Raw genomic sequence first — 11,790 nt, 5'->3', positions numbered from 1 at the left:
TTTGTGTATCACTAAATCTCAAGAAACAAGCAAAAGCCAAGAAAGAACTCACTTGCCCTGGATTGTAAAGCTTACAAACAGTTTCTTTGAAGTACTAGCCCCTATTTAGAGCCCCCATGCACTGATTAACTTTTCCATTGGTTAGACTTCTGACAATGACCTCAAAGTACACTTTGTTCATTCTTTCGGCTGCTTTACCCCAGCAAAATGGGTACTAAATTAAAACCAACATAAAGAACTTCTCCAAATATATTTGCATTCTTTTAAAAAGAATATATCATATATATGCATCTGATCTGATATCTCATATGGTATTAAAATTACAAATTGGTGCAGTACAGTGCATTAAATTCCCATGGTTCAGTGGGGTGCAGCTTCAGTTGATCATGCTGCTGTGTTACTCAGCTCTTTGCTGTAAGGAAGTACTGAACGGAGACAGGATGGATGGAAAATGATTCCTGGTTGATTCCTGGTGCTAGTGAAATTGTACCCTCGTCAATTATCAGTGCCTTTGAGTGGAGAGGAAGTAAAAGGTATGATGCTGCCATATGTTAAGATTCAAAGGTTAAAATTAGTATAATTTTTAAAATGACATTTGCATTGAATTACACAGCACAGAAACAGGCCCTTTGGTCCAACAGGTCTACGTAGGTGTTTATGCTCCACACGAGTCTCCTCCCATCATACTTGTTAAAAATAGAAAGATGAAACTGTATCAGCTACTTTTTCAATTTTAGTTTTCTAAGCATGACCTTTATTTAAAATACAAATGTTTACCTGTTCACAAATTGCACCAGTCATAGTTATAGGAAAAGGTCTAACAGTGCCTCTTCCTAAATTTTCTCTTTTTCTTTGAGTACTGAAAAGTCGCAGTTCTTTCTTTTCTTCTTCATCAAGTGAATTGCAGTACCGAACCTAGCAACGGACCATATGATAATCATAGCAAAGTTAAAAAGAAACATTGTGCCCAATCATAAAATCCTTCTTAATTCAGTCTACACTTCTGCATTACTTCTGAACAAGACCAAGAGCAGTGCACTGAAATGATGCATGCATTGGAGGAGAAGAAAAATACAAACCTGTTTAAGCCACAAACAGACATGATCAGTGGCAATGGAGAAATTCACAACCAGACCATTTAGCTGTTTTGACCAGATGGCAAGTGGTATTTCTTATTTTTTTTTAAAGTGCTAAAATTAAAACAAGATTCCCAACACTCATCGCTTTTTAAGAAAATCCTCAAAACACCCCACCAGATTTGCCCACACTGACAAACGAACCCACTCACCACATCCTTAGAAAGCAGGGACTATTTATGTATGTATGCTGGTATACATCTTGAATTATGCTAGCCTGAAATTATAAAAATGAGGATGGTGGGGTTACTGACCTTTATTAACTTGCATGATATTCTGTGAAGAAAGTTGCATCTGAAGTAAGTTGAGACTCAACCTATAAATTTAACTTGGGGCAGGGTTATCAAGTCGGTTTTTCAATATCACTGCATGGTTCTTAACTAGTAGGAAGTTACCAATACATTATTCCATAATCAAAGAGAATTTTACCAACTCTATTTGAAATCAGCCTGTTTAAAATCAGTCTATTTAAAATAGGTCTGCACTGAGTGCTGCTTGAGTGCACAAAGTATGAAGGAGGAGTTTGGTGAGTGAAGGGATCTCAAGGGTTAATCCCTCTCTAAAGTACAGCTTTTGTTTACATTTAGCAATTAACTAAAATTACTGTTTAAGTTAAGAGGCAAGTTAAGTATCTTCCAGTTTTAAACAGGGATATACAAGCTCTCTGAGAGTAGCTGTAGCTAGTTAATTAAGTAGCTAGCTTAATTTGGTTTCTGAACTCAAGCAGACCTTTAGCAAAGCTGACTCATCATTATTTTTCAGAGTATAAATTCAGGGGTCTTTGAGTGCTGCTTGAGTGCAAAGAGTGTGAAGAAGTGAGTTTAGTGAGTGAGGGAGTTCGGTGAAGAGGGGAACTATAAATTAAGGAAAATAAATTTAATTTAACTAACACAATAAAGATGGCAGGACAGGTGATATGTTGCAGCTGCAGTATGTGGGAGCTCCTGGATGCCACGGCAATCCATGGCAACCACGACTGTAGTGTCTGTGGCGTGAGGAGCTTCGGCTCAGCATAGATGAATTGGAGGCCAAGCTGCAGATATTGTGATGCATCAGGGAGTGGGGGGTGGGGGGGAGAGAGTTACCTGGACACCTTGTTCCAGAAGGCAGTCATATCCCTCAGGATAGGGTTGTCTGATCTGGTCAGTGGTCAGGGACAGGAGGGTGTGGCTGCGAGTCAGGGAAGTAAGGGGATTGCGAAGCTGGGAGTGGAGCATCCTCAGCCCTTGCAATTAAGGAACAAGTTGAAGGTTCTTGAAACTTGTATGGATAAGAGTGAGGGCTGTAGTGTGGATGAGCAGACTGACCATGGTGCAGGAAGACATTCAAGTGAGGGGGGGGGGGGGGGAGAGAGTTAAAAGGAATGTAGTACTAGTAGGGGACAGTATAGTCAGGGGGATAGATACAATTCTCTGCAGTCGAGAGCGAGAGTCCAGAAGGCTGTGTTGCTTTCCCGGTGCCAGGGTTCAGGACATCTGCTCAGGGCTGGAGAAAAACTTGCAGTGGGAGGGGGAGGATCCAGTGCTCATGGTCCACGTAGGCACCAATGACATAGACAGGACTAGGAAAGAGGTTCTGCACAGACAATATGAGGTGCTAGGCACTAAATTTAAAAGCAGAACCTCAAAAGTAATAATCTCTGGATTGTTACCTCAGCCACGTGCAAATTGACATAGCGTAAATAAGATTAGAGAGATGAATGTGTGGTTGGAAGACTGGTGTGGGAGAAGTGGGTTCTGGTTCTTGGGGCACTGGCACCAGTACTGGGGAAAGTGGAGGCTGTACCGTTGAGACAGACCTCACCTGAACTGTGTGGGGACCAGTGTTCTAGTGAGTCATATAACTAGGGAAGTAGACAGGCCTTTAAACTAAATAGAGGGGGGAAGGGATTATGCAGGGGAAGATGAGTAAATTAAAGGGAAAATGACAAGGCAATAGATCAAGGTAGCAAGAAAGAACAAAGAACAAAGATAATTACAGCACAGGAACAGGCCCTTCGGCCCTCCAAGCCTGCGCCGATCCAGGTCCTCTCTCTAAACATGTCGCCTATTTTCTAAGGTTCTGTATCTCTTTTCTTCCTGCCCATTCATGTATCTGTCTAGATACATCTTAAAAGACTCCATCGTGCCCGCATCTACCACCTCCGCTGGCAATGCGTTCCAGGTGCCCACCACCCTCTGCGTAAAGAACTTTCCACGCATATCCCCCCTAAACTTTTCCCCTTTCACTTTGAACTCGTGTCCTCTAGTAATTGAAACCCCCACTCTGGGAAAAAGCCTCTTGCTATCCACCCTGTCTATACCTCTCATGATTTTGTACACGATTTTGGTAATGATGATCATAAAATAGCAGAAAGGGACAGTAATTGCAAAGTTAAGAGTGTGCCAGCAGATAGGGCCAGAGCTTACAAAAACAGTTAAAAAAAAACTGAATTAAGGGCTCTTTATCTGAATACCTGCAGCATTCGCAATAAAACAGATGAACTGTCAGCTCAAATAGAAATTCATATGTATGACCTAATAGCCATTACAGAGACGTGCTACAAGGAAACCAAAGCTGGGACCTGAATATCCAATAGTATGCGACATTCAGGAGGGAGAGGAAGCTGGGAAAAGAATTAAAGAAGGCATTATTACTGTAGTGAGCGATGACCTTAGTTCTAAAGATCAAGATGTAGAATCAGTTTGAATGAAACTAAGAAACAGCAAGGGCAGAAAACATTGGTCGGAGTTGTTTATAGGCCACCAGACAGCAGTGGTAATGTAAATCACAGTATAAATCAGGAAATTAGAGGTGCATGTAACAAGGGTAATACAGTAATCATGGGGGCATTCAATCTACATATAGACTGGGTAAACTTTATCCGTACAAATGTTGTGGAGGACGAATTCTTGGAATGTATACGAGTTGGTTTTCTAGAGCAGTATGTTGAGGAACCAACTAGGGAATGGGCTATTTTGGATCTAGTATTGTGCAATGAAAAAGGGATAATTAATAATCTTCTTGTAAAGGAGTCCTTAGGAAAGAGTGACCATAATATGAAAGAATTTTACTTTAAGTTTGAAAGTAGTGTAGTTCAATTAGAAACTTGGGTTTTAAATCTAAGCAAAGGAAACTATGAAGGGACAAGGGGCAAATTGGCTATGGTCGATTGGGAAACTTCGTTAAAAGGTATGACGGTAGAGAGGCATTAGCTAACATTTAAAGAACTAATACATAGTTTACAACAAAAATACGTTCCTTTAATGCACAAAAACCCAGCAAGGAAAGTGTTCCAACTGTGGCTAACAAAAGAAATCAAGGATTGTATTAGAGCAAAGGAAGAGACGTATAAAGTTGTCAAAAAAATGGTGAGCTTGAGGATTGGGAGCATTTCAGAATTCTGCAAAGGAGGACCAAGAAAAACATTAAGAAAGGTAAACTAGCGAGAATCATAAAAATGGACTGTAAAAGCTTTTATTGGTATGTAAAAAGGAAAAGATTAGCAAAGACAAATGTGGGTCCATTACAAGCGGAGTCAGGAGAATTTGTAGTGGGGAATAAGGAAATGGCAGACAAACTAAACAAATACTTTGTTTCTGTCTTCACTGAGGAAAATATAAAAAACTTCCCAGAAATAATGGAGAATCAAGGGACTAGTGAAAACGAGGAACTGCAAGATATTAATATCGGTAAAAAAATAGTACTAGAGAAATTAATGTGGCTTAAAGTAGATAAATCCCCTGGACCTGATCTACATCCCAGAGCATTGAAAGAGGTGGCTGTAGAGATAGTACATGCATTGGTAGTCATCTTTCAAAATTCTACAGACTCTGGAATGGTTCCTGCAGATTGGAAGGTAGCAAATGTAACCCCATTATTTAAGTAAGGAGGGAGGGAGGTAACAGGGAACTACAGACCTGTTAGCTTAACATCAGTCATAGGGAAAATGCTAGAATCTATAATAAAGGATGTGATAACAGGACACTTAGAAAATAACGGTAGGATTGGGCAGAGTCAACATGGATTTATGAAAGGAAAATCATGTTTAACAAACCTGTTGGAGTTTTTTGAGGATGTAACCAGCAGAATAGATAAGGGGGAACCGGTGGATGTGCTGTATTTAGATTTTCAGAAAGCTTTTGATAAGGTCCCACTCAAGGGGCTGAAGTTTTATAGCTCGCTGCCATTCTCGGTAATGAGATGTGCACGCAGCGGGGCGGACCGCCGGCCTGATGACTTAGAGGGGTCGGGCGCTTTTTCCCCGGCAACAGTGTAGGTGCCACCGCATAGGCACCATTTTAAAGGACTTCAAGCCCTGACAAGTCATTAAAATTTTTAAAGACCCTGTGTGCAAAAACTTAAAACAAAATTGCAATATCCCTTTGAATCCCCTCTCCCACCCCCCCAATGAGTACTCATTATATAAATTGTCCTATCCCCCCAAAACAAACTTTTATTCTGATGCCGAACTTTCCCCCCCAAACTTCGTTCCCTTCGACCCTCAACCCCTTCCCACCAGCCCCTCAGTCAATAGTAAGAGTTTTCCCTACTCCCACCCACCCCGCCCTGAAAATTTCCCTCCTCCCCCCTCCCCACCAGTGTCATGCCTTGGAAAACCGAAGGCGCAGGACTTTTGGCAACCGGCCGGAATATCGATGTGGGACAGCCGTCAGGACAAGTTAAGTGTTTATTCATTGATTTACATTTATTTAAATATTTAAACAAAGGCTCCGCTGCTGAGCGGCGGTGGGGCTGCCCTGAGGCCTCATTGCCGCCGATAAAATGGTGCGGGGCCTTGCCGAAAGTATTTTCTGGGTCCCCCCCGCCACGACCCCTGTCGTCAGGGGGCTTATAAAATTCAGCCCAAGAGGTTAGTAAACAAAATTAGAGCACATGGGATTGGAGGAGAATATACTAGCATGGATTGAGAACTAGTTAACGGATGAAGAACAGAGAGTAGGAATAAATGGGTCATTTTCGGATTGGCAGGCTGTGACCAGTGAAGTACCACAAGGATCAGTGCTTGGGCCCCAGCTATTCACAATCTATATCAATGATTTGGATGTTGGAATTAAATGTAATATTTCCAAGTTTGCAGACGACACAAAACTAGGTGGAAGTGAGAGTTGTGAGGAGGATGCAAAGACATTTCAGGAGAATTTGGAGAGGCTAAGCGAGTGGACCAAAATTTGGCAGATGGAACACGTTGTGGAGAAATGTGAGATTATCCACTTTGGTAGGAAAAACAGAAATACAGAGTATTTCTTAAATGGAGAGAGGCTGGGAAGTGTTGAACTTCAAAGGGATTTGGGTGTCCTTGTTCATGAGTCACTGAAAGCTAACAATTAAGCTAGCAAGCAATTAAGAAGGCAAATGGAATGTTTGCACTCATTACAAGAGGATTTGAGAATAGGAGTAAAGATGTCTTACTGCAATTATATAGAGCCTGCACCTGGAATATTGTGTACAGTTTTGGTCTTACCTAAGAAAAGATATACTTGCCAGAGAGGGATTGCAACAAAGGTTGACCAAACTAAATCCTGGGATGGAGGGATTGTCCTATGAGAAAAGATTAAACAGACTGGGCCTTTATTCAGGAAGGATGTTTCCCCTGGCTGGGGAGTCCAGAACCAAAGGACACAGTCTCAGAATAAGGGGCAGGCCATTTAGGACAGAGATAAGGAGGTATTTCTTCACTCAGGGGGTGGTGAATCGTTGGAATTCTCTGCCCCAGAGGGCTGTGGAGGCTCATTCGTTGAGTATGTTCAAGACTGAGATTGACAGATTTCTAAATACTAAAAATATCAAGGGTTATGGGGATAGTGCAGGAAAATGGTGTTGAATGGTGCCATGATCTTATTGAATGGAAGAGCGAGGACAAAGTTCTGAATGGCCTACTCCTGCTTCTATTTCTTAACAACTCTAATATATTTGACAGAAAAATTAATGACATTTGTAACAAGCAAACTATAGAAATATGGAACTATTTTATTTTTGACACTTAAAAAAAACATTAGAAGTATAGATGTCAAGCCTCTAAATTTCCTACACTGGTGAGGGTGTAACTGGGTAATTTGCAGGGCTAAGAATTTGGGTTGCACATGATGTTTACTGAGGTTCCATTCAATAAGTGCCCTGTCGGTGCTGAATTTCAGGGCACAATGATAAAATAGGCATGTACATATAACTTAGAGTTAGGGTGAGATAATGTCAAATTTTGTGACTTCCACCTTCCCATTTGCCCACAAGAACGTGCACCATTATTTCAAAGGTGCAATTTGCCAGGATATGCTCATCAAGATGTAAGTACTTGATTGAAAGGAAACTGCTGAAGTGAGATTGCTTGTGCAGACTTTTGACAATATCTTTGGATTCACTGCAGGCATTGGATGTGGGGAAAAAAAATCACTGTACCGTTCAGGAAACCTCCCCCTACATTCTGAATTAACATTGGAAAACATTGTTTTTAAAGAGAATGACTGTGCTAATATTTGAAGGCTGCACAATGCATTTCCTAATGGGAATTCCACTGAATGGGCTGAATTTCATGCTGTCGCCACTGATTGCGGAGGCTCATTTACATGGCTGGGGTGAACCATACCCCCGCCCCCCGATGATGTGGAGGGGGCACGCGAGCCGTCCCCAGCAACGGCATCCGGCGCCACTGCGCAGGCGCCGGCACCATTTTTAAAGGGCTTCCAGCCCTTACATTTAATTTAACTGTTTAAAGAGAAACTGTAATAAAACTTATTTGGAAAAAATACAAACATGTTTCCAGCCCCTCTCCCACCCCCCCCCATTAACAATACACTTATTCCTTGCCCTCTCCCCCGCAAAAATACTTACCTTGTGTACTGACCTTCCCCAGCTAAAGTTCACAGGTTTTAATTTTACCCCTTCCCACCATCCACTCCACTAACCAGAATAGTTTGACCCCACTCCCACCCCCTCCCCCCCCCCCCCCACGCACTGAGAAACTTACCTCCTCCCCCCTCCCCACAGGTGCTGCGCCTCATTTCTCCAAATGGGGATTCGAATGTGTGACAGTGCCGGCCCTCGGGATGAAGATTGCGGCGACAAGAATGTCATTAATTCTGGTAAGTTAATGAATTTGAATATTTAAATTATGGTCCCGTCACCGAGTGGCCGGGGGGGGGGGGGGGGTGGTGGTGGGGGTTGCTGCCATGAGGCCTTGCCGCCGTCGGCAAGATTGGGTTGGACCCTGCTGGTGTCGAGGTCCGTGGTGGACCTCATCCGGGGCAATCTTCATGCCCCCCACCCCACAGATCCCGATGTGGAGGCCTCTATAAAATCCAGCCCAATGTGATAAACATACTGGAAGAATGGGGAAGGAGGAGGCAGTAAGAGAAGGTATATTAATCAGACAATGCCAGAGGAGAACCAGAACATGCTAGCTCTACCCATCCAGCAGAATCTGTAGACCCAGGCACACCTTAAGACCTTTTACACGAGCTCTGTCTCAGGAGGCTATGCTTCAGTCATGAAGCTTTGGAGCAGATCTATTCCTTGCTGTTTTCTATAACCTCCTCCATAAGGCATGTCACCAATTCTCCCTTTGCCAAGGCAGCTCAGTTTATATAATGATAGTTTTCTCATAAGGATGACTGGAAGACTGATGCCAGTTTTCACAATTGCCAAATTCCCCAAGGTTATGGGGGCTATTGATTTAACTCACCAAGATTACATGCCTCAAATGTAAACCTCCATAACTAAATTAAGTGCAAAGGCTACCACTCCCTAAATGTGCAACTCATTTATGACGATGGGCACTGCTTCCTGCACACAAATTCACAATATTCTGGGAACTTTCATGAAACTTTTATACTTTGTCTGTTCAGTGTTCTAGCTCTGTTTCATCAACAGGATGGCTGCTGGTTGACAAGGGATCCTCATTACTTAAATAATTCATGATGCCACTTTGTAGGACCACTAGTGTTGCATAGAGGCGCCATTACAAAGTGCACACAAAGACAAGGATAGTGAAATGCTTAAAGGAAGGTTCTGATGACTGGATAGCTCAGGGGTGGGGCTTGCAGTAGCAGCCAGCAGTCTTGCAAATAGTGGTCGCAAGCTGTGTGCTTCATAACTAACAGTAGCCGTCCCTAGGATTTCTAATGCAATCAACCTCCTGGAATTTCAATTGGCGCAAGGGCAACGCAGTTAAGACACTGCATAGGGAACCCAGAATTTTTGAAACAATAGTTTAGTTTAAAGACACATTAGTTGGATGCAAATATTTTTTCAAATACAGATTAGAATGTCCTTCATTTAAAGCTTTTTATCTTATTTGCCAATGTGTTGGACAGCATGTATACACCAGACTATATACATCACAATTACCTCATTGTCATGTGGTGGTAGTTGATGTAACAGCTGCTTAATTCTATACTTCTCTCCTGGGCTGTTAACATACGGCACCTTATCTTCTGGGAGACAGTTGTAGTATTGGTGAACCTGCACATGACATTGTGGTTAGTTAGAAGAAATGCTTAGTTTCATTCCGATCATTCTAGCAAAATAAAAATAAAATTATGCTCATATTTTCAGATGGCATTTAAGTTTAACAATAATTCTAAAGAGCTGTAAATAAATTAGATAATAATGGCAGAAAATGATGGAAAGTCACAGTAGGTCTGTCAGTATCTGAAAGAAAAAAGATGAGTTTGAAACAAAATATTAACTTGCCTTTTCTGATTTCTAAAGTTTTAATGCCTAAATTGTCCTTCCACCATTTTCTGTGTTAATTTCCAGTTTCTAGCATTTGCAATTTTTCCCTTTATCTCAGATAATAGTTTTGCCCTGCAGTACATCTTTGCAAACCCTATTTCTCTCCTTCATTCTAGGTCTTCAGATTGTTATGCAGTGTGTGACTCATCTTATAGTCATCCAGCTCAAAGAACAAGGTGCACACTTAGATTTTTAAATAAAACCTTTGTCACAATTCTGTTTTTTGGGAGGGTGCTGTCATTTGGAGAAACTCTTTACTAAGTGATGCATTTGACTTGCCACTACTGTACTTTGTTACTGTTCTTAAAATATTGAATGGTTGTAAGAATAAGAAATAGGAGCACGAGTAGGCCATTTGGCCCATTGAGCTTTCTCTGCCATTCAATACGATCATGGCCGAGCTGATTGTGGCCTTAACTCCACTTTTCTTCCTGTCCCCCATAACCTTTGTCTCCCTTGTAGATTAAAAATCTGTCTAACTCAGCCTTGAATATATTCAATGACCCAGCCTCCACTGCTCTCTGGTCAAGAAAATTCCAAAGATTAATGACCCTCAGAGAAGAAATTTCTTCTTATCTCCGTCTTAAAAGGGTGACCCTTTATTTTGAAACTGTGCCCCCTAGTTCTATATTCCCCCAGGTGTAGCTACTGTTATGGGTCTATACACTATTCCCACCAATGACTTCTTTCCTTTGTTATTTCTTATCTCCACCCAAACTGATTCTACATCTTGATCTTCCGAGCCAAGATCATTTCTCACTATTGTATTGATCTCATCCTTTCTTAACAGAGCTACCCCACCTCGTTTTCCTTTCTTCCTATCCTTTCGAATGTCAAATACCCTTGAATATTTAGTTCCCAGCCTTGGTCACCTTGCAACCATGTTTCTGTAATGGCTATCATATCATACCTTTCTATTTCTACTTGTGCTATAAATTAATCCATCTTGTAATGAATGCTGCATGCATTCAAATAAAGAGCCTTTAATTCATCTTTTTACCATTTTTCCCTACTCTGACCTTATTTGCTGGTGCACGCTTATGTTTGTATGCTCTGTCTCTTCCTGTCACACACTGGTTATAATTACCATATCACTACCCTGCACTATTGCCTTGCCCTTACTCGTTGACTTTCTGATTTTACCTCACCTGAACCCTTCCCCCACTATTTAGTTTAAAACCCTCTATACAGCCTCTAATGTTAGAACATTATTATTTTATGGTTTATTACACTATAACAACCTGATCTCTGTTAGAACATTTCCAGGACCTGATCATTACAGGCACCTATTTCCTGACAGATTTGTGCCATCAGTACAAATTCTCTCTCCAAGTACTGAGGCAGAAATGTACCTCCACTTCAATACAGAATGCCTGACTGAGACTGGGAGAGGATGAAGCAAAGCCAAGTTACACCATGTGTGGCACAGAAAGCACTTTTAGTTCCTGTTAATAAAAGTTAATAACCATTTTTCCTATGGATGTGGTTGCTTTGGGATTCAAGACAGAGTTGATCTTGTTTGCAAAATAAGATGATCCCTTCAATAAGAGGCCTCTCCAGTTTAACTGCTACTTTACAAACATTTCCTAACTATCTGATTATTATAAGGTAATCATAATTCCTATCCAAAATTTCTTGTGTTCCCCAGTTTGAATTTAAAACATGTAAGGCATATCACCAACAATATCCTCTAATTGGAAAAAAGAAATGTAATTTATTCTAGTCCATAGAGAGTTTAACTGAAAACTGCAGGCATGGTCATAATGTGTAATTGTTCTCCTCCTGACACTGGCTATAATTAAATCAAGCTGCGCCATACAAGGTAGCGATGTTTCTCAACTGACATTTGCTGTGATTAAAGATGACGCGCATTACAAGTCTTAACACTCTTTGTAAGTGTTTACATAACCAATGTTAAATCTGA

The 11,790-nt window shown here is 41.3% G+C and overlaps 1 protein-coding gene across 6 annotated transcripts in view; it reads right to left on the bottom strand.

Annotated features, from left to right (window-relative positions):
• prickle2b (prickle homolog 2b) overlaps positions 1-11,790 on the bottom strand; it is a 280,715-nt gene that overhangs the window by 27,466 nt on the left and 241,459 nt on the right. For all 6 annotated transcript variants that reach the window (XM_068052312.1, XM_068052309.1, XM_068052311.1 and 3 more), the window contains 2 exons: positions 9,480-9,593; positions 778-915 (listed from right to left, as the gene is read on the bottom strand). In XM_068052312.1, coding sequence (XP_067908413.1) covers positions 778-915; positions 9,480-9,593 — 252 coding nt within the window. The remainder of the gene's footprint in view (positions 1-777; positions 916-9,479; positions 9,594-11,790) is intronic.

This window comes from Heterodontus francisci, chromosome 19 (genome assembly GCF_036365525.1).
Source record: "Heterodontus francisci isolate sHetFra1 chromosome 19, sHetFra1.hap1, whole genome shotgun sequence".
NCBI lineage: Eukaryota > Metazoa > Chordata > Chondrichthyes > Heterodontiformes > Heterodontidae > Heterodontus > Heterodontus francisci.
This window is presented reverse-complemented; position numbering and strand designations above follow the sequence as displayed.